General features: G+C 41.1%; 1 protein-coding gene and 1 long non-coding RNA gene across 4 annotated transcripts in view; both read left to right on the top strand.

The window, feature by feature from the left end:
• The first annotated feature begins 573 nt into the window (after window positions 1-573).
• LOC310899829 lies at window positions 574-10,853 on the top strand. Its single transcript, XR_014584698.1, has 3 exons — window positions 574-789; window positions 1,500-1,582; window positions 10,400-10,853. It is a non-coding gene; the product is annotated as an uncharacterized lncRNA (long non-coding RNA).
• A 5,497-nt stretch (window positions 10,854-16,350) lies between these two features.
• VRK1 (VRK serine/threonine kinase 1) overlaps window positions 16,351-23,654 on the top strand; it is a 33,948-nt gene continuing 26,644 nt past the window's right edge. Inside the window, exons 1-4 of one of the 3 annotated variants that reach the window (XM_083839428.1) lie at window positions 16,408-16,470; window positions 19,682-19,912; window positions 21,293-21,454; window positions 23,009-23,064. In XM_083839428.1, coding sequence (XP_083695554.1) covers window position 19,912; window positions 21,293-21,454; window positions 23,009-23,064 — 219 coding nt within the window. In that variant the 5' untranslated portion in view covers window positions 16,408-16,470; window positions 19,682-19,911. Of the gene's footprint in view, window positions 16,376-16,407; window positions 16,471-16,559; window positions 16,772-19,681; window positions 19,913-21,292; window positions 21,455-23,008; window positions 23,065-23,654 lie in introns of those variants that run through there. The other 2 variants (XM_083839427.1, XM_083839429.1) reach the window with 2 other exon arrangements.

Genomic DNA, 23,654 nt, shown 5'->3' on the forward strand with positions numbered 1-23,654 from the left:
AATAGTTCAGGCACGCAGGAAGATTCTGTGCTTACAGGCACTCCAGAGATGTGGATGTGCACACACCTACCTGTTCATCAGAAATCCTGCATTTGAATTTCATGTGATTTCTATTGTCTTTTGAATTTTTTATATTTCTGTGCCAGAAAAATAGGAACAGAATGGCACAGTGCTCTCTTTTAAAAATATTTAAATATGCCTATGCGTCTCTCCTGGGTCTTTACTTTGCAGCTTCTCAAACTGTTAAATTAACAGGGATTTTTTCAGTATGCACTTGTAGGATTTTAACATATTTCTCCACTGGAAAAGTTATTTCATGGAAATAAAATCTGAAGATAGCTGCACCTTTTTATCCGGTGCTGTGTTTTAAAGAACTTAATAGCCTCTCAGTATTTTTAATGCCTGTGATATTACACAGCTAACAAACAATTTCAGAATTCAGTTACCACAATTAGGAATTTGAAGCAGGTGGCACAATAATGGGGCTTTTTCATTTCATTTATTAGAAGGGGGAGGAAAAAGCCCAGCAACGCAGAGCTTCATTTATTTTCATCAGCTCCACAGTAAGAGCATGGCAATTTGCAACACCAGAATCATTTCAAGTACAGCTTTGCATACATCATTCATTTCTTTAGTTTTAAAAGCTTCTTATCGCTCAACCAAAATTTGAAAAGATAATTTCCTGTCTAAAGTCCAATATGGTCTGTGCATCCTGCGTGCTTTTTAACACTATGTTGGCTTCCTTGGTAAGCAGATGGAGCGCCGGCGTTACCGCTGCGTGACCCCCAGGTGAGTGTGACCCTGCCGATGTGTGCCCGCGTGGAAAGCACCCCCAGGCGAGGGCTTGGCTTGAAAGCCAGCTTCCAGTTCAGAGTTTGCCTCGCGTTCCTGAGCGCTGGGAGAGCTTTAATTTCATTTTGCTCCAGTCCTGAGCCCCGCTGCTGGAGCAGTGGGCTCCTGAGAGGAGCACGAGTTGGACGCAGCGATGCGACCAGCGACGGCAGCCGGTCCTGCTCTGGTCCAGGCAGCACGGCGGCTCTATGCCTGCTCCGTGCCACCTCTCCGGCCACCCCTGGGTGCAGTGCTGGCTGCTGGGACCTGAAGTCACTCCACCAGGAGTCACTCTGTGGGCATCTCCGCCACCATGATGCTTGCATGCTGCCTCGAGAACAACAAGGCTTTGTTGTGCGTGTGCCAAAAGAGAGGTGTTTTATTTATTGGACATGTGGTAATAGTATGGGGCCAAGAGACATGTTTTGCTGTGTGTCAGAAGGGTGCACAGTTTTAAATAAAACAGAGGCCTTGAAACAGGGCCCTGGTGCTGCTCCTGGTGGTCCTTGCACCCATGAATTGTCTCAACTCGGAAATCAATTCAGTGCTTCAACAGCAACCACTGTTGCAGAACTTAAGTGACTATTGCTTCCTGCTGTCCATTTGGAAGTGAGAAGCCCATTTAGGTCACTGGCAATCCTTTTTAGAAGCTTTCCTCTGGTTCACAGCACAGCCAACAACTGGGTTTGGAAGCAGCCTCTGCCTGGGCTTTGATGCCATCTTGCACCGTGGGCGCTGTGAAGCTGAAGTGGTTTGTATTTGCTACTGGGCTAAACACCCAAGCAAAGATAGCTCCTTAATGCAGCAGAGAGGATCTGTCAAATACAACACCATATTAAGTAATTAACAGGGTTGTCGGGCTGAGCTTATTGCCTACTGTTTACCATTTAATCATTTCTCTGTTTGCAAGGTTTCTAGGAAATAAGACAGCTAAGTTCCTTGCCTTAGCACGTCAGCACTGTACATGGGAGATGGAAACAATGCTACAGATCTGCTCATGAAGAGGATTGTATCAGACATTCCTAGTTTGAGGAGATGCAGTGTTTTAGTGGTGGTGTTTTAATGTACTCTCGTATGGCCCCATGCACAAACGTTGTAATTCTTTGCACGTATGTATACTTGCCAATAAGCATTCCTGGAAATATTTTCCTTTTGCCCAGCCCCTGTTGCTATTGAAACAGGTAGGGAATATTGGTGATAACGTAAAAAAGGAAAAAAAAAACACGTGATTCTTAGCTCAGCCTGTAGAAACTGTCTTGTGCAGAGGCACGGGAGGGTAATTTCTGTGCACAGTCGTAGCCTTCAGGGTTATTTGTGCCAGCAGCCCCAAGGCAGCTCCACGAGCCCTGGCAGAAGGAGGGCGGCCACAGCCCAGACCTCAGGTTCTGCAGCCCCAAAGAGCAGACGGCCATCCCTGGCTGCACCCCTCTGCTGGCACTGGTATCTGCTCTTTGACATAAACGAACACTCGACTGCCTTTCCCTGTGCTGGAGGAATGTGACAGCCCCTGATGGCTCGCTTTAGATTGACACGGACCCAGCACACCGTCTGCTGTCTCAGTGTGGTTCACTACAGCACTGCGGTGATGGCTGGGTTACATGGAAATGCTAAGCGCAGCTCTGAAACTGGGTGAGGCTGGGGAGTCCATTTACATTTAGGTATTTCTGAATGCCTTGTATGCTGAATAGCCTGATTAAACTAACCTGTCATGGAGACAGCAAACCACACCATCCACTTTCTTTGTAAACCGTCTCTCCATGTTCAGCCAGCACAAAGAGATCTTAAACAGAGTATACAGGCATTGCTAACTACCATGTATATCAACACCACCACCAAGACTTTCGAGTTAGCAAGTTGCTTGAGCAATTTCCCTGCCTCCTTGCTGCAGTTCTTTAGGATGAAGATGAGGTTTGAAGACCTGAACGGATTCTCCCACCGGGACAAGGTGCTGTGCAATTGCACAAGGGCAATACCAGAGGGCTGATGCCTTCTGGCAACATATCGGCTACGGACACCAGCCTCAGTAGGCAGAGATAGTCATGAGTGAAGGAAAATTGTCCATTGAGTGAGGCATCATCACAAAAGGAACAGACATTGCAAACTTCAGCCCCAGTCTGAAGCAGGACCCCAGGCCTCATTTCGTTCCCCAGCTACAAAACGGAGATGATTTTACCAGTCATCAAATGATGTAATTTCTGAGCATTATTGAAATAAGGGGATATGTTTCTAAGATAGATGAATGGACAGATGGTTTACAGGGACATCCTGCCCACCTGTTGCTGAATGTACCTGAGCCTACCACAGCTGTGTTGAATTATTTGCAAAGTATAAAAACTGCTGGGCCAACAAAACCCCAGTGAAAATGCTACGACACCACTAATGAAGGTAGCTCACTCATTTGCACAAGTCATATTTCTGAGTAGCTGGCAATTATTTCAAAAAGCTGTAGGTATGTTTAATATTTGGAAGATGAAAACTCAGTTGTAAAAGCTCTTGAAAACCTGACGTGCTCTAGGCCACTGGTCTCCTCCAAACTCTGGTTGCCTTTCTGAGGAAAAACAGGTATCAGGAGTGCATGTTGTGACACGGGGTACACCTGCCTCATCATCTGCACATTGAATTGGCTTGCTGCCTTTACTTCAGAAAGGGAACATTGATTAGAGATTAGCTAGTACCCAGAACAGAACTAGTGGTTTATCTTTCATATTTTTAATCCTTTATGACACCCTAGATTAGTTATATCCAGATGCTGCAATGATCTGTCTCAGCACTCGACACTGCATCAATATCGGTGCCCCCTGGAGCCTACAATGGTTCTTCATGATTTTTATGCTGAGGACTTAGAGTGTTGTATGTAGCCTCTATAGTGGTTTCCTAGGTGAGTTAGGAATTTTGGTCAAAGTAGACCCTAATGTTATAACAAATTAGCTTTTTAAGGCAAATGTTTTCCCTAAAATTAGTGATCATTGTGCTTTACCAGAGAATGGCTCCTCTCCACTATTCTAAAATTAAGATTACCTCCAATTTCTTGAAAAAAAAGAGGTCTTGAGAAGACAGGGTTTTACCCCCTTTGAATAACATCTCTTCAGAAAAAAATAAGCCCATATGTGTTTTGGGTAAAGCCAGTTGTGCTTTGACACTCCCTTATATAAATGGTAGACAAGCAACACTTGTCATTAAGGGTGGACAAGCTGTTACCACAGCTTTATTTTCTTTTAGCGGAATTTTACTAGAATGATAGATGACTTTCATTGTTTTTGTGATCAATGAAGCATTTCCTTATTAGCCATGGATATGAGACACTTTCAGCCCTGTCCTTTGCTAGGTTAATGCAAAATATTGTTGCTTCATACATACTTTTTGCACAGCACTGCTGTTGCTTCCAGTGCATCAATCATGAGTTAAATAGTGGTATTAGCATTGTTTACTTCTGTTAGATGGTTTGCTGGGTTGCTGGACTAGGAATATCCTTTCTGGCTATTCTTTTGTTATTCTTTCCTCTCAAAAAGTTAAGAAGAGGAGTGTTGCTACAGCCTCAAATTTATCAGTGCGAGCTGATGCTTGTGGATGCTATGCAAAGGGGCTGATTTTATTTAGGCATTCAGAAATTGATATCTAATTAAATTTTGAAATGAAATGTTAAAACCAGTGGGTGACAGACTGTCTGTAGGCGTGTCCCCTGAGGTGCTCCCTATTTTATTTGCTAATGATCTTTCTTCTTTGCCCATGCTAAGCCAAGCTCTACCCACTACTGCTATAGCACCATTATTCAGCGTTTAATGTGCTCACAATCTTTTAAAACATAAAACCCACTCACACTATACTTAATTACTGCCCTCCATGGCAATAAATTTTGCCCTTAATGGCATTTAAGCCATCAGTGTCTGGATCTCTGCTTCTGCATGCAGATACTTATCTCCTGCTATTTAAAATACTAAAGTATTGTTTTGCAGCCACAAGACTGTAGCATGGACAAAAGTGAAGTGATCTGGGATTAATTAACTTAATTCAAACTGTTACGACAAGAATTTTCAGAGGGTCAAGGTCTGACATCTGATACTAACCACTGTAGGTAGGAAAGCATGCACGTGTAAAGAGGTGATGTAAGGGTAGATGCTCAGACTAAACACTGTATTTGAAACTTGGGCTCTTTGAAATTTTCCATTGGAAAATTGCCACATATTTGTTATGGTAAAAAAGGTGTCACATCAGGAGCACTGACAGATTAATAAGTAGATGCGCACTGATAAAACTTGTGACACCTCTGAATCTCTTTTCTGTCTATAGGCAGGACTCTGACTACCTGTGGGCAGGACCCTGCTAAACTTAATGCAGATCTGGGTGGAGTAAAGATACCAGCCTGCACAGCTGGTTTGTGGAAAGAAAAATTGCTGTAGAGATTCACTTGATTGGAATTAGATTACGTGCAGACACCAGCAGTGACTTCTTGAACTATCCCTTGATCATATTATATTAGTGCTATTTCAACTTGCCTGCTATTTTGTTTTAAATTATACTTAGTGTTGCCACGATGAAAAAAAAGCAAGGCAAATAGGGGCTGCTCTGGAGAAGAATGAATGGGTGACCACAAGAACTTCTTTGATATCGTAAGATTGCAAAATGAAGTTGAGATATGTTTCTCTAATGTTAGAGAAGAAACCAGCATTTAATTCTAGCAGAGGTGAACCTCTGAGGCATTAAGAAGAGTGACAAACTAACTCAGAGAAGTTCAGAACGTTAATTAAACCTAAATAAATTCCCTTCTCTTCAAAAGTAACAGAAAGGACCACGATGTTGTCTGCTATCATTATCATGAGTTAAAGAGTTAAAAGCCAATATTTTTTTTCCCCTCAACTCTCCTCTTTATTAAATCAATGTCAGGAGACCCCTTCTGTTTGACCTTAAATGATTAGGAATGTTTATTGCCTTCAGTTCTATTTGCAATATTCACTAAATAAATATTTTATTGTTGTGGGTTTTTGTTTGTCTTTTTTTTTTTTTTTTTGTAGTCACTAATAGAAATCTCATATAAGGAAAGTGACTGGAGAAATGTATTTGCAAGCACGTGTAGTAGTTTGTTTCAGCCTGTGCCACTGGATGGCTCAATGTGTCATAAAAGAAATCTCTGCTAGCAGTATAAGTTAAATTCAGGTTGTGAGGAAACTGTTCCTCTAGGAGGATTTGAACATATTCAGGTATGGATATGAAGATCAGAGTGGCTGTGATGGTCATATTTTTGAGAACTGTGAAGTTTTCTCTTGACTGCTATTCTGTCACACTGCTTTTAACGACTCCTGTAAAAGAATGAAATAAATTCTTCACTGTAAAGAGCAGAAATGGCTTTGGATAACACAGTTTGCTTCTTGATACCGAGAAATCAAGAACAACAGGGGAACACTAACTTGGTCATTGCCAACTCAAAATTTCCCTGCTCATTGACTTGATGAGAAGCAGCTACATGTTGCTGGGGCTGCTCTTTACCACTGGCTTAAACAGATCAGGACCAAGGCACGTGTATGCTGGAGCACGTGCCTCTGGGTGAAATAACACCAGCAAACAGGTAGATGCTTCAGAACAGTTCCTTGAATAGATAAGCTCTAAGACTTTGCTGCTATTTAGTCTGCCGTGATGATGCCAAAACTGAGAGCGCTGCTGCCCGTACTCTTTTTTTTCTTTTTTCCTTTTCTTTTTTTTTTTCATTAGGAGTTGCATTGGGCCAACCAAACTATCCACAGTTGCTTATATGAGTTGGCAACTATCAGATGGTTTCTTACCAGTCTTGACAGAGCCAAGAGTTCAAATCTAGCCTAAAGGAAAACTCTCCATGCTGCAGGCCCCCGCGCTGCCCAGTCCATTGTGTTTTGGATAGTAATGATGACAGTAAAAAGGAAACTAAGCTTGCTCTCTCTTGTCCTCCCCCGTGGACCTTGAAAAGCATAATGCTGCTTGTTAAAAATGTGACCTTTTCTTTAAGATGCAATATAATTATATGTACCAGCCTGAAACTTCTTTTCTACCTGCTGTATCTCACTGAATGGTGATATATCGAATCCGCATTAGAAACCTGCTTTTGGAGTTGCTGTGTTTTGTGTTGATTGCCGTGTTGGATTCTGAGTCATAAATGTTACAACACTGACACAAGGGGCTGTATCCTGCCACAGAAGTGGCACAGTTCGGTGTGACTGAGTCACTGCTCTGACGAGAGGCGGCACTGAAATTTTACACGGGGTATTGTAAGTCGAGCTTGAAGTGCATTGGCAGAGCTGCACAGTAGCAGGCGGAAAGCTAGTCTTTGGTACAGACCTAATTTCACTTGTACAATTCACGTTTTTTCAAGATATTGCAGCCTCACCGTATAACCTTCTAAACTACATCCTGGGTGTAAGTGTCCCCAGATCATTTCACGCAGTGAAAAGGGAACAAATACAACTCTGAACCATTGCAAATGGTCAACGTAGCAGGTGCCAAGCATAGCATGTGTGGCCATGCTAAGAAAACTTGGCTGGGAACTTGAAGTTGGCAAGTATCTTCTACCTGCTGCCTTGTCTGCTTCAGTTTCCCTCCTTCCTCAGCTGGAAAATCCTTACTTGCTAGAGCAGTGGAAGACCTTTTAGACTGCTATGTCTCATTTTTTTTTTTTCTCCTCCTCCTCCCCCTGCTTGTCCTTTTCTTTTCTTTTCTAACCAGTGCTTATCTGCAAAGGCTTTCCAGTTGGCCAGGACTGCTCTCCAGTATTTCCAGCTCAGTTCTCCTTGCCCTCTTCTGTCTGGATTCTCTGCCCTCTTTCTGCTTTACCTGCTTCCCAACAACTTGAGTGCCCAGAAACACCAGGTGCAATTCTTCCGTCCCTGCCACCAGACCAGACCCCTCAGCTGCCCACTCCTACCTGCTGTCATTGCTGCCACTCGTCTGTTAAATCCCCAGGCTTCCTTCATTTCCAGGCAAATGTCCCTTCTGGTTCTTTCTTGGAACGTCTTCTGTGGTTTTGTGAATGTTTCCCTGTGTATATTTTTCATGGTGGTTTTTGATTTTGTGTGTGCGTGTGTGTGTGTTATTTCCTCTCTTGGTGTATGGTAGAAAGCTGAATTATTCCCATGTTCTGACCAGTGTGTTTATTCACAATTCACAATCAATCAAAGGGATATAAAATATTATTAGATCACACCTTTAATGGTTTGTATTCTCTCCTTGTTCACATTGCCTTGGTAAAAATGACCACATTAAAGACAGACAAATTGATTTTTATGATGCTACATTGTTAAGTTAAAACAAAACAACCTTGCGTAAAAATGGTGTTTTGCAAATAACTTTTCAGATGCCTTATAATAATTTGCATCCTTTATCCTACACTTGTCTTTCCACTGGGGGAATGTGCGATGTAATTGATTTGATCTATCCAGTAGAGGCTCTGGCAATCTAAAGATGTGACAAACATTTGCAGGACAAGGTTATATATCTTATTTGACCAAGTGCATACAGAAAGGGCAAACTTCCATGAATCTGAATTCCTCTTCTGATTCTTTTTGTAAGGAACATCTTTCTTGCATCTCATGCTGTGCATTACCAAATGTAGCCTCTCTTTCATATGACACTTAAAGTGGTCCCTCAATAACTGCACTTTGAGTAAGTGCTTAATCCACATTACAGCACAAAGATACCAGTACTGATGTGGAGGAAAGCATAGCTCTAGCTGATTATACAGGATGTACCTTCAGATCAGGTTTTTGATTTCTGGAGTAGGTGTTTCTGTTTTTTTGGGGGAGCATGGGAGCGTGTGTGCAGGTTCCTTGTGCTGCGTACCGTGCCAAAGCAATGGTGGGGTCCGGATTAGAAGCAACGTAGCATCTATGGTGAATTGGCACTCCGTGGTTGATGACTACAAGGAGGGAGCTTTTCATCCCGGAATGAATGTTTGAATAGCAGTCTGCATGAGAGGGGGAGAGATGTGGAGTCTGCACTTGGGCTAATTCAGCTCTCTCTGCATGCAACGTCGAGCAAATGGGGCTGGCAATTCTGTGCCTGAACCAGGCAGACCTGGCCCTCTGCTACGAAGGCTGTTTCATGCTCAAACAATAGAAATACAAGTCAACAGCAAATGCTTAGGAAATATTTTCAGCTTTAAAGAAATAACTTAATAAAAAAGCATAAAACACCTGATGAGGTAATCTAATCTTTTAAAAAGTAGTTGTTCCCTCTTGAATTTTCTGAACTAGAAACACGGGCAAAGCAAGCTCTATTTTGGGGCTCTGCAGATAAATTATGTATTAAAAATATGCTATTACTTTAATGATCATTCTCCAAAGACTCTTCAAAAGTGAAGCAAAAGCAAAGTTTACATTGGTGAAGGACACAGGACACAATTCCAAGAAATATTCAAGAATGAGTTATGCAAAATTCATGAAACTGGAAGATTTACTCTTTTACTCATCAATTTTGGCCCAGCTCAGTTACTTTCATCAAGAGAGATGGAATGCTTTATACTTATAGCCTTTCTAGCAGTCAATATAGTATTGACTGTATTGCAGCCAATGTAGCCAGTGTGGTGATGAGATACTGACTGTAGTTTTCACAAGCTTTCATTAGGTTTGCTGTGAAATGCCATATTCTCATATTAGTCATCCTCCCTGCTTTATATCTTAGAAGATGCATTTCAAACTGTTTTTAAAGTACATTATTATTCAGCTGTTCACCAAAATAGACCAATATACATTATAATATGTTTACGAGGTGGCAGTCTTACAATTCAACAATGTAAAACTTGCATTCCGTCTGAGATAGCTACAAAATTGTTTCAAATGGCTGTACTTACTTTTTGGAGCAAGTAGTTCTAAATGAAAAGGTTGATGGCTGCAATTTGATTATTAGCAAGTAAAAGAACACAGATAGAAATATTGCAGTCAGTGTGTTGATATTCCATGGAGAATGAAAAATGTTTAGTGGACAGTTTAGAATAGTCAGTATATGGTGTCGTAAAAACTGCTGAACTCGCTTCTTTATTTATATCATTGAGGTAGGCTTAATACCATTTAAATATCTTCAAAGCCAGGCCTTTATTGGCAAAATTAGCTGTTTCAGTAATAGATTGCAAATACTTGGCTCCCAGCGTTTTTCAACTGAATACAAGCTATTGGCAACTGGGGAGGGACAAAGCTTGGCATGTCCTGCCAAAAAGTAGCCAGTCTGGAGGGAATACAGAACTCATCACCTCCTCCACAGGACATGTAAAGTGTCTTTCATGTGCGTGCATGGAGACAGGTTCAGGTGACTGAAGGGAAAGAAGGAGGTGATGGGATGTAAAGAAGAGGAGGAAATTTAACCTATTCTCAAGGCATAAGACGGGGAACCTACGTCTATATGCCCCGCCTCATTGCCCTGGTAGGTTCATTGTGGTAGAGCTCATTAAACATGTTTTCTTAGTTGCTACTAGTACATTAGTTAATTCAATCCTTTCAACAGATGTCTGGACGAAAATATGAAAACTCAGCTAGAAAAAAAAGCAGATCTTATGAATAGAGATCTTAGGAGCTGTGATAATACCCAAGTGAAACAGTACTTCTCTGAATAACAGGGCCAGTACCAATTTATGGAAAATAAGCAACTGGGACTCTGAGGACAGAGTGAGCATGGAGAGAAGGAGCACATTTATGGTGCATCTCTTGAGGTCGAGGTGGAAGAGTGCTGGGATTATATGTGAAGTTACACGTGTGCTTCTGCAACTTCTTAAAAACCTCACGCATCTCTCCAGTGAAAAATCCTCACCCAGCACTGGAAAGGAAGAAATTAATTATTGATTTGCTATTGGCTGAGAGGTTGTCTTAAGTTATCTAAACGCATTTAGCTAAGTTATTCCAGTGCAACACCTGTCTGGAAATATACAAGCAAGTGGCTTTTAAAGCAAAGAGCACCGGTCATGTGAAAGATGCCTGAATTAACAACACTGTACACTGAAGTACAGCACTTTTGGTGGTATTGAAAGCATCCCCTACCCTCACCTCCCTCCTCACAGTGAGGAGAACACTCTCCTGCCTCCAGTCCATTCATCCTGAGCCCTTGCTGCTGGCAGCACGTGTCACAACCGTTGCCAATTGTGACAGTTGTTTTTGTGAAGAGAGACAGTTGTCTACATAAAATCAGGCCGGGGTCTGCAAACTCATTCACAGAGGCCATGAAATAGTCATCAGATGGTAAAAATTACCTTCTTGGTTAAAAGACAAGCTCGTGTCCCAACAGTGAGAGAGATTGTATCTGACCAAGGCTCACCAGAGCCAGCCCAAAGCCTGTGTTATTTGTGGTCGGGGGAACCCTTGTGACTGCTGACAGATGGGTGCCCACCTAAAGGGAGCACCTCTAGGGGCATCTCATATGTTCTGAAGTGCTAACATAAAAAATATGCTCCCTGCCATACACCCAAAAGCAGGAACGTGGAATTTTTGGAAAGGACGTCGCTACATACTATGGATGTCTCATCAGGAATGCAAACTGTTTGCAAACTTTAATCAAATACCCCAGTTTTGTGGATTTCCATAGACAGGACTGACTAAGAGGAGTTTCAACGCGAGCCCTTGGCATCTCATTTCTCTGCTGGTTGCTTCTCTAAATCTTGTGCTTACCTTACGGGCTGCAAGCCTAAAAGCTAAAAAGCCCCCATACAGTTGGTGCCGAGGAAGTAAATTAAAGCTATAGATTTTTAAACAAAAATAAAAATGACACGGACAACATTTCAGCATTTAAAGCATGACAAGAATGTGTACATTATTCAGTGAATGGGCAGGCAGTTGTATTAACTCTTGACGTTCTACCTGATGAGACATATTTGCAGGGTAAATGCATTAGCAGCTCAGTGTTTCTTTAATTTTTGCACAGAAGCATCAATTTTTTTTGTCAGATCACATTTTGTAACACAATATCAATCTTGCCATATCCATGTTCTAGACGGGCTGTAGGGATTCTGCTGTAATTATGTCAAAAAATGAAATATTTCAAAATCTGATTGACAGCTTGATTACAATAATGCATGTGATTAAATTCAGGGTGTGCTGGTGTAACGAAGGAGGGAATGTCAGTGGTAATTAACTGTATTTTTGTTAAATTTTGTTGAGCATTTCTTGCTCCTAGGTTGGAGTATATTAAAACCAATGAGACACCTAGTGGTAGGATTTTTTTAGTTACTCACTGCCATTTGGGACTGAGGAAACCAGTTCTTATGCAAATCATATATTTCGTTACATGTCATGTAAATTTTATGTAGATTAGTGTGGTCATGAACACCACAACTACACTGCAGAGCAGCCTGACAGGAAGGATTCCATGCTATGCCTGGGTACAGAAGAGTAGCAATAAGTGTTTTTATTTTTCTCCAGACAGCTAGTTTTGGGTAATAAAGCTTGCCAGAAGACAGAAAAGTGTAGACTATAAGATACACTATTTTCTTTTTAATTTTTGTGGTATGATATCTTATTTTGATGAAACATTCAATGACTTCTGCCCCTTCTACTTTCTCCAAGAAAGTTTGTATGAGACAATTAATCCACCAAATACTTGTTTATATGAATACGAATTAATGTTTTGTATGAAAAAGCATGTGATATGCACTGGTTTTCTTTCTTTCTTTTTTTTTTTCTTTTTCTGAACAATAAGCTTCTTGGATAAAAACTGCTGTGTCCAATCTTACAAAAGGTCTCAGGTATTTACGGTGTTGTTTGGATGTACAAGAAAAATGTTGCCTATATGTTAAATCTTTAGTGCTCTCTCTCTGTAGTTCTGCTCTTCCTCCAAGTGTTAAACTGCTGGATAAAAGCAGAGATGGGAATCTGTTATTTCCTAGATTCCAGTAACTCCAGGTGCTGTGCCAGAGCACCAGGGGAGGAACGCAAGAGAACTGCAGCCTTGTGTCCTCACTGCTCTGCCAGTAATTTCTAACCTTGCTATTCACCTGCCTGTCTCTTCCACCATTTTTACTGTCCGTTTACACGTCTCCCTTACAACTGCAATATCCATTCCAGACCAATGTTCTTTCTCCCCTCCAGCTTTTATTCCCTTTTAAAAGTCATTTACTTGTCAGAAACCACGTTACCTGTATTCATTCAATTTTTTGGGAGTGAGGGGACAGGTTAGAACAACTAACAGAAAGCTTTGGAATTTATTTGGTATTTACTGACCGTAAACTCTTTGAAGAAATGAAACATTTTTCTCTGTATCTGGGTAACATGCAGTAAATTTTGCTTGCTTGCACGATACAGATGGTAAAAATACATAAATAAAATGCAATGTAATATAATAAAGTGAAATATAAATATATAAAGCTGACATCCTCATTTATTTTCTGTGAAAGGAAACCCCAAGGAGATTGCTAGAGAAAGTAACAAATATATGGTAAGTGATTCTTTATTTTTCCCACCACACAAATACATTTTCAAAAAGTAAGGAAAAAGATTTTTTTTTTTCTTTTTTTTTTTTTTTTCTATTTTCAAGCAACAGAGTTAATGCTGCAGTTGTTCAAAAATCTGCTGTGGAAAACCTGCAATAGCCTCGTGATCTTGGGAGCAATGGTGACGTCTTTAAGCAGCGGGAAATATGGAACTGCAGATAGGGAGTAATTATACAAGGTCTTGCAAAGCATGGAGCTCTGCCTGTTTGCACCAAAAGAGGGTTTAAAAATATATAACCTCATTCTTCCTTGCATTTTGCTAGTGACTAGTCACCATAAGAAACCACTATTTGATCAGTAAGTCTATTGCTAAGGGTAAGCTCACCTCATTCAAGAGATCTCTATCCTCTGAGCTACAAAGGATTATAAATAATAAGTTTATAGATTTCTGATTTCTTATTTAGATAGCATGCAGTGAGAACACCACTACTATTTAGCAGAGAAGTGTTTGGAGGTATGCTAATGACCACAAGAAAATTTCAAACCTCCATAATGTGCTTTAATCACCAGCTGGAGATCAAAAGCCACCATGTGATTTTATACAGCATGGGCAGCTTCCAGAACTGCCTTACATGGAAGCAGATCAATGGTAAAATTGGTAGATACAGCAAAGCTTTTGCAGTAAAAACGTTTTATGTATCTTGTTCAAAGCATTTAAGTGCCTTTTAGATCACTGATTGAACCATAGACATTATAAAGTGGAACCTTTTAATACCAAAATAAATTTGCAGAGTAAAATTCCATTATAGGAAGAAGCATTGCACTGCAACAGGATAGATAATAATTCTTTCACATGTAATGGGATATATGAAATGTTTGATGATAAACAGAAGTTCTTTGTGTCGCTATAGTTAGACTGCCTGTACTGTTGTTTGTCTGCAGATGAATGTATCTACAGTGTAGGATATCCAGCGTTCCCCAGATAAAACGTGTGTATACCTATAAATATAACTTTTAACTAAGATGGGTGAAGACACTTCCAAGACAGTCTGGGTGTTTATTTTTAAGTAGAAAAAAACTGCCTGCGCATATGAGTTTTGGATCTTGACCAAAGAAAACATACAAACCCTGTAGAAACTCATAAAAGTCCTATAATTTGGATTAATTTAATGCGCTTCAAACAAGCTCTTGCTTTAGAAGCTTCAAATTATTTAAAATGATTCCCTTTAACAGCTTCAAATCATGCCTGTTAGCATCAGAAAACTGCAGGAAAAAGTGAAATTTCCAAGTGATCTGGCTCTGTAGCATTTCTTCCACACTGTTTTCATTAATGCCTCTAATACTCCATCTCTTTTTCATGAAATTAATAGGTACTCTGTAGAGTTTGGACCTCTTCCTCCCTATCTTCCATTCCTCTATTTACCTATTCAGCTACTTAACGTGAGGAATGAACACAGAAGATATTTTCAAAGAACTGTAAGATTTTAAAAGACCATTCCTCCCTCTGCATCTTAATTTTGAATTTAATATGTTTTGAATAGTACAATTAATAATGACCTTGTGATTTGTAATACAGAATTAGGAGTCCAGAAATCCATTTCTTACTCAGGCATTAAATACAAATTTCCTTTGTTACATCAAGCTAAACAAACTCTAGTCAGCATCTCTGTGTTTGTTTCTTCATTTGTTTTAAGGGTGAAACAGCTATTTGCTGAAGTGATTCTTTATTAAGTTATTTAAGGACTTGATTTTATTTTAAAATGATATTCTACCTTCCTTTGGTGAGAAGAGCTGAAGTGTCAGCCCTATCTCATGTGGAATTTTTTAGACAGAAATGTAATATCTTTACTGAACAAATCAGTTTTCTCATCAAATTGGTTGAATATTCAAAATTATAGTTGATTCTCTCTGGGTTCTGAAGGAATTCATAAACAAAAATGTAAGGTCCTATCTAAGCAAATACAAAAATTAGTCCAACTTGTAAAGACAACTGGAAAGATCTTAAATGTGTCAAAAAATTATTTGTGGCTACCTTTTAATAGCATTCTGTACAATAGAGTTTTTTACTGCTCTCCTAAAATATACCAGAGCTGTGAGGTTACCGGGCAGATCATCTCTAATTTCTCTTGGAATATGTGTTAATGGGTGAACAAAGACAACTTTGCGGCGCCGTACTGCTATTCTTAGGGAACGGTGGCCATCCTTTTAAAGATTAATAGAAGCACATTAAAGGAAAGAAAATACACTTTTCATTTAATTTGTATACATCGTCCCACTAAGGAAAATAATATGAAATGTGAATGAGAGGGGAAAAAAAGGAAAAAAAAAAGTTGTTTGAAGTTGTTTGCATTTTTGCCCGGCGTCAGTACAGTCACGCCGCAGGGTACCAGTTGGATATGATTGGAAGTGTAACTTTGTGCTCTGTGGTGGACGTGAGATGAAGCGGCTGAGTCAGGATCTGTTTCTTGGGACTTGGTGGTGCCACTGTTTGAAAGAATCGTAGAATCACAGAGTGGTTTGGGCTGGAAGGGACCTCAAGCATCACCCAGTTCCACCCCCCTGCCATGGGCAGGGACTCCTCCCACCAGCCCAGGCTGCCCAAAGCCCCATCCAGCCTGGCCTTGAGCACCTCCAGGGATGGGGCACCCACAGCTCCTCTGGGCAGCCTGTGCCAGGGCTTCACCGCCCTCTGAAACCCTTTGTTTCTTCTCAGACATTTTGTGACCTCTAACCTCAGGTTTTTAGCAAGACTTTTTGGGTTTAATGCTTCGTAGTTTGACTCAGACCTCAGAGGAGTAGACAGGGGCAGGGACAAAGGAGGCAGAAGTGTTTCTGGGGGGTTTGTGAGGCGTTTGGGTGAGGGCAGAGCGTGGGGATGGCTGGTGTGGGTCCTTCATGGCCTCGGCACCAACCACCGAGGCCTGAGGGAGAACTGCTGCGCCACCTGGTCCCCCACACCCCACGGCCTGTGTCCCACCATGTCTCCCGGCCAACGACACCTCCATCGGCCTGCCCAACCCCTCCCTGACGCGCTTCGTTTTACAACCGCGCCGCTTTCAAACAAAACCCCCAAACTCGGTGGCTTTCCGAACTACATTTCCCATCATGCCCTAGCGCCCCAGGCGGAGCGGGCGAGGCGGGAGCGCGGCGGCCAATGGGCGAGGCCGATGGTGGGAGGTGGGCGCCGCGGCGGGGCGGGCCGCCGGCGGGCAGTGCGGGAATTTCGGACGGGGAGGCGGCGGCGGCGGCGGCCGGGCCGGGGCGCGGAGGAGGTACTGGCGGCCGCCGCGGCCCGGGCGGGCCCTTTTTTCCTTTTGTTTTATTTTCTTTTTTTTCCCGGGGACGCTATTTCGGCCTTGCGGGAGACGCCTCGGGCGGCGGGGCCTGGCCGCGGCCCTTCCCGCAGGGGCTCGGCGCCCAGCGGCGGCGGGCAGGGGCTGAGGCGCGGCGCGGAGGGCCCGGTGCGGCCTGCAGGCCTCGTGGCCCCCTGTCCGGGGCTGCTCCCGAGTAAACCTGGGTTACTGCCGTTGTCAGAAGGCCGCTGCCGCCTTCTCCGGAGGAATGAACTGTTGGGTAAATTCCCAGGGGTAATCACCCAGCTAGGTGGGGTTCCTGATGAATTTCAGAGCTGGTAATTTTATACAGTATGCCAAGCTGGTAGGCAGCCTCAAAGTTGGGTCACTTTCACGTGTGTGGATGTTTACTGTTGGTTTGGAGGTGATTTGGAGTGACAGAGGCACCTTATGAAGGGCTCCGTGTTCTTCATTGCAAGAACTATCTGAAGGCGCAGCATTTTGAGGAGAACCTGACCTTCTCTTCTGTTCAGAAGAAGAAAATGTATCTGCTGAGGACACTTGAGAATTAGTTAGCAACACAGCAGTTCCCCTTGTAAATGACTGCCTCCTTTCTCTGAGAACTGTGTTCTGAAGTTAGAAGGAAAAAAAAAGAAAGTTGTGTTGGTGTGCTTTTAAAAAGCAAAACCAAAAGCCCCACAAAACAACATATAAAGTTTAGATTGCCTAGCATGATGCAATCGTGATGAAGAACTTCTAATAAATTATGGTCTAACAATACGCTTATTCATTTCGTATTAAAAAAATAATCTGTTTCTTACAAAAAGAACTGTAAGACCTCATTTTCCATATTATTTGTTAGCTGTCAATCTCTGGGAGCTGAGATTATAGCAGTACTCAAAAATGTGAGAAGATAGTAGTGAGCAAAGACTTTCTTGCATATACCGGACACACAAATTGTGGCTGGTCCATGTACCCCTTGGTATTGCAAGTCACTGCTGCTTCAGGTACGTTTTTATGTGTTCCTTCCTGTGAAGCAGTCCTGCAGCGCTCAGAAGTTTTCAGGTGTCGTGTTCTTTCTCTCCTGCTCCCTGAGTGAAAACATTCCTTTTGTTTCTGCTCGTCTTTATTTCCTTTTTTTCAGGCAGAGCTAGGTGTGTTGCTGTGACTGATGAGCAGTATTAATGATGCGCAGACTTCAGGTCTTGCCAGGCCTACGTGTTCATGAAAAGGAGCACAGGTCAGCAACGTGCCTTGTCAGCGCTGAGAACGAGAATAGGTCCTACTGAGATAAACAACCATGAAAACGACAATTTCCAGAGAATAAAAGGAGAAGATCAGAAAGAAACCAGTCAGACTTGTCACGCAGCAGAAATGCGTCCTTCAAAATAAATTTGATTTATATTAATTACAAAGTTTTATTGAGAACGGATGCCACCGCCAGTTGAGAAGTGGCTATTCATATTTATTCTAAGAGTTCAAGTGTAGCTAGAGTAGCAAGCGTTGCAGACACATTTGTAAAGATAACACTACTAATGGAACTATTGATGCAAAATTGTCTGCATATCTCAAGTACGGTTTATTCAATTTCTTCCAAGATGTTTTATTAGGTAGAAGAAGGAGAAATAGCCTTTGTGCTACTAAGAGGCTTTCAGAGAGAGTTTAGACAAATAGGCTTCTGTTATTCATACTTGTTAGAAGCAAGATCTTTGTTTTGCACATACTGTGACCACATAAAATGCTGCTGTTTACAATCATGCACCTTGAAAATTGTTCTTGTCAGATACCTTAGCTAAGTAGGGTCAGATCTATTTGCTACTTGAATGGTAGTATGGTACTTGACACGGGTGGCACTCTCTTCCCAAGGACTTCAGCATGGCTGCAGGCACTAATGAATTGAGCTTCACAATACCTGTGAGATAGAAGGTATTTCCATTTACTGATGGGGAAAGGTAATTGAGATGCAGGAAAGGTAAAGGTGATTTCTCTTAATGAAATTTTAAGGTGATTTTAGGGAAAAGTAGATGACTGTATTCCAGCTGTTGAAAGTACAGTAGGCAGTTCTGCATCACGTTTGCTGGTTCGTACGTTTCCTGACAAACCTCTCGTGTTTGCTGCTTTGTGAGGAACGCACGGAATGATACAATTTGCACTAAAATGTCATCATCTCGTTTTTTCATTATTTCTGTTGTTATTTTCAATTTTGTACTTGCACGTCGAAAGTTCTTGCAGCCTCCAGGTATTTCTGCTTTCAATCAATAGACGATCTGTGAATGGGTTTACGCACATACAAGTGAAAGCATGTGTGGCCATTGCTTAAATATTTCTAGGGATAACAGCTTTTTTGCAATAGACTCTGTGCTTAGCGTTGTGCATGCTGCCCATTGAAAGCGATCAGTGTTTGGCACCTATGGCCTACTGATAGTTTGACCAACTTGTAAGTAGGCACGCTGCCATCTTAACAGATGGACATGAATATAGGCAGCCAGGAAACCATGTATGTGTATCTAGTGTAGTTGGAAGGGCAGGGTTCCCAGCTGGGGACGTTCAAACTTATGTCCATTTTGAAATTTTGCTTTTATGGATGAAGGGAAGACATTGTTAAATTTGTTTTAAACTAAATACCTTCAGGCATATAATTATTAACCACATTGAATGATAACGCCAAAAAAAAGGGAAGCACCAGCTCCTTTTATACTCTTGTGGACCTATTTTAAGTAAACTTAATTCCCTTTCAAGCGAATCTATTATCAACAGACTTGCTGTGAATGTCAAAGATGTGAAATGTATCAATCGTTTTGGTTCACTGCCTTGCTAGCTTTATTGAAAAAGAGGTTGCAAGTTGTACTTTTACCGGACAGAGGATCAGGCCCTCCCAAGTCTCGCAGGGATGACGAGCAGTAACTCAGAGGTCAAGCTGCAGTCTCTCCAGTCCTCTTCATGTCTCTGAAATTGTTCTTAGCTTGAGACCTGTTTGCTTACTTCCTATAGTTTTGTACTCATTAGAAAATGACAGTGAATGCAATCTTGTCCCACATCTGAGTCCGTTAGGCAACACTGCGGCTTTTTGCACTCTGTTTTTTCTTAAGTGAGTCAGTCTTTGAGTTCCAAACTTTTTTTTATTTTCCCATTACCACTTTCTGAAGGCTTCGGTCAGCCCTCTGTGTTAATGTCTTTCTTTTTCCTGAAGCTGGGTGTCCTGAGAAGCTGCTTAGAAGTCTGCTCTGATCTTGCTGGCCTGCTCTTCTGAGCAGTATCAACATGTTGCCATTCCTTCCTACCTGTGTCTGCTCCTCCGGGTGCTTTGACACCATCGCATTCCCATTGGTATGGTCCTAGCTGAGATTGCATCTGGTGCTTGGCCATGTCGTTTTTCTTCTGCAGAAAGTCTAGGGGAAGAATCTTCCTCTAAGACAGTACAGTGAGTATCACCTTGAAGATTAAAGAAAAAAAGAGATAGGGTGTAAGTTAGCCTTAAATTTTGAGTGTAGAATGTCACAGTTACATCTTGACTACAGGGGGAAGGTTACTTTACCAAAGTAATTGGAAATATGGGAAAGTGATGCAGAATTAAAACATCCTGTTTTGTGATACCGAGGAGGTGTGTGCCGTGTAGGTCCTTCAGAGGACCGTAAGAACTAAAAAAAGAAAACTGATGTTAAGTAACTGCACTTAGGGTTATTGTACTGAACAGCTAGACTAATGAGGAAAAGAGATTTTGCTGTCCGGAAGCTTCCTGAATTGTGTATTAATATTCTTTTCCGCTTACATAAGCAAAATAAAATACTAATCCCAACAGTCAGAACTTTATCTTTTATAAAATAACTGTGTGTGTTTGTATGCCTTTCATCTCCATAAGGTGGTGGGAAAGATCACGTCTGTGTAAAAGCACTCATGAAGGTCTTTCATGCAAGTAGAGCTAGTGCATACCTTGCCTTACAGCCACATCTTCAGTAGGTTCTTTTACTGAATCAAAGCATGGCTCTGCAAAAATCCCAAACATGTATTTGCTCACAGAGAAGGCTGTTCTAGAAATCCTGCTTGTCTGGGACCTGAGGCTGGGAGGTGGCAGCAACAGTACTTTTACATCTCTGATTTCCAGATACGTAGCTGCGTGCTGTTTTCTTGGTGATCTGCTAAGTGCTGTCCTGTGATCAATAAGCAGACACTCACTTCTGTTGCTTGCAGTTGTACAGAAAAATAATTAGCAATTAGTTCTCTATTTTTCTGGTATTTTTTACAGCTAAGAGGAATCCATGAGAAATGTTGAGATTACTGGTGGTGGTGGTTTTTCCTTTTTGGTGTAACCATTAATACCTTTCTGTATTATCACTGAAGACTTGGACTCTCTGGTATTTCTTCACTAAGCAAATTAAACCCCAGGAGAACTGATGAGCTGTGTTTCATTAGTTTACTTTTTCTAAGTTTAGAGTTGTGATTGGGTGTGATTGATTTCGTACAATAGATTCTGAGATTTTTCTAGCATGTGTTCTACAAAGTCTCCTCATAGATTTCTCTTGTGAAGATTTTTGCTGTTTGATTTTTCCGATGCCTGGAAAAATTAGTTATTTTTTGTTTATAATTCACGCCAATAAAATTACTTGCTGTATTTCTTTTAAACGATCTTTGTAGTACCAAATTAAACAATCTATCCTTACGTGGAAATCTGTCAGAAGGAAAAACAAGGGTAAAACACTGGCATGTGAAGTAGCAAGGCAATAATTCTCGTCATCATGTAACCCGTGTTTTTTTTTTTTTCCCCTATTTTTCCTTTCCTTTTCTCCCTTCCTATCCTCTCCAGTGAAAATGCCATATATTAAGAAGACGTCTGGAAAAAGAGCCCCTGCAAAAAGGAAGCTTGCTGAAGTGTTTGCTCTAGGGGAGGTTCTAACAGATACATCGAAAAAAGAATGGAAATTGGGTGTCCCTATAGGGCAAGGAGGCTTTGGACGCCTGTACCTTGGTAAGTCTGGTTATCTTTGGTAGTACTTTAAAATGGAGAGTGAGAAGTTTATCCTTGTTCAAAACAATGACAAATTGACACAGAGTATCTTTAGCAGATGTTTTTGACTACAATCAGAGCTTGGTTCATGTTCTTGGAAAAAATTGGCAAGAGTGGACACATGGTCATTGTAAGCACCGGGTTGTGCAAGGTGTTCCAGTAGCAGTCAAAGTGGTGGCTCATTCATTCTTCTTATCCAGGATCTTTATTTCTTTTCAGCAGTGAAAGGATGGTCTAATATTTGTTTAAATGAGATTTTTGGTCTGGCTGAAAGAAAGGATTTTTACGTGAGTGTCCTTATTTCACAAATTCTGAACTGGAACTGCCTAAGCACATTGTATGGAGACAACTGATCAGCCGATGTGTTGGCTATTTTTGACTCTGTGCTGATTTTGACTTCCTTATTGCATTGTGAATTTCTGACAGAAGTCGTATACTTCATCATGTAACCAACGTTTGGAACAGATTGCAATCTTGGACCTTAACAGTTTAAGGCGTCGCCACAAACCTTGTCTTGCAATGCTCTTTTATTGAATTCAGAGAGAACTTCTTTTGGTGAATACTGTTCCCTATTTAGTATCTGTTTTGTGCAGATGAACAGAGGTCTTGAGGATACCTCAGGGAATCAAAAAACTTGTTTTGTTCTTAGTTATTTTCCAAACAAGTTTGAAGGGATGAAATATAAGGTGACTGTGTTAACAAGGTTTTCGTTTTCTGTGCACTTACATCCTTCCTCTTTGTGATGAGGTTGGATTGAATTCACACTGATTAAAAAAAATAAAATTAATAATCTGTCTTGGTTTCTAAACGAACAGAGTGCAGTGTAAGTGGATTAAGAAGGAAACGGGACCAATGGGTGGCTTCTTGCCAACCCTCTACTTACTCAGCCTTGCACATTGAGCTAAAAATTCACAGAGACTGGAGTTCCAGCTCTCTGAAGTTGTCTAGTTCTTGTGTTAGCAAAGCTTGCATTGTTCAAGCCCAAACCTGCCCTCTGTTTGCTTACTCATGATTTGCACAAAGCTGCACACCTGACTCCTGTGCTTGGTCCTTGCCTAACTTGATGTCCTTTATACCAGTGGTAATTTTTTGTGGTAATTTTCAACAGCTTGGTACCAAGAGAAAATCATTTTTGGATAAGTGACGTGACAAAAAAATAGAGAAATAGAGAGAATGTTGTTCTCATGTTCATACCCACAACTCTGTGTTCATCACAGTCCTAGAAAATGAAGGAAGTGCTGTTGACTGAGGAAAAAGCTTTTGAATAATAGAAAAAGAAGAGCTTTCAGTAGTAAACTGCATGTTCTCCTGAAATAGAAGGGAGAATGTGGACCATGTCCATACAGAGTAGTTTTGTCATATATAGTAGTTCTCTTACCAAACCATAAGATACTAATACAGGCTTTTGCTTCATTAATTGCACTGTCATTTGGTTGTCCATCCTGCATAGCAAATACGTGTATGTTATGTGACGGTTTCCTCTCATACTACTAATAAACTCTTCCTTTTTAACAGCTGATGGTAATTCTTCAAAGTCGATTGGCAGTGATGCACCTTATGTTGTAAAAGTGGTAAGACAGCATTTGAATCTTACTTCACAAATTGAAAATGTTTGTTCTAGAGTAGTATGTGTAATTTCAAACATCTTCTGGCTGAAAATAATGTAGTTTTAGTGTTTTGTTGAAGTGTGCTTTGTTTAAGTCTAACATTGAAAAGCCTGGTGATGCAGAGGAACTCTGAGATTTGGGATTCTTGTGTTTGAGGGTGGATAGTGGAACATCAGCAGAGTTGAAAAAGGTTCCTGAAATGGATCAGATTCTGTTTCATTACAAAACTTTTTGTAATTTTATTGTAAGTAGCCCAAGTACAAAAAAAAAAAAAAAAAGATCTAGGTAGCTTTGGACAATTCCTGTGATTCAAGAGTGAGTCTGTGTGAACTGCTGCTCACCATTGGATGTTGGTAAGCTGACAGATGGCTCGGGAGTAGAAACAGCAAAACTTTGATTCCCAAGGGCCCCACAGATATAAAGTCCTTTAAATGTTTTATCATAAAATACACACACATTCTAATTTCTAGTGAATTAAAATGGCATTGATGCATAATTTTTTAACCTCAGGATTAGGTAGAAGAAAAAGCACTGTTGGTAGCTCAACTTTTTTA

The sequence above is a fragment of the Anser anser genome, assembly GCF_964211835.1.
Source record: "Anser anser genome assembly, chromosome: 5".
NCBI lineage: Eukaryota > Metazoa > Chordata > Aves > Anseriformes > Anatidae > Anser > Anser anser.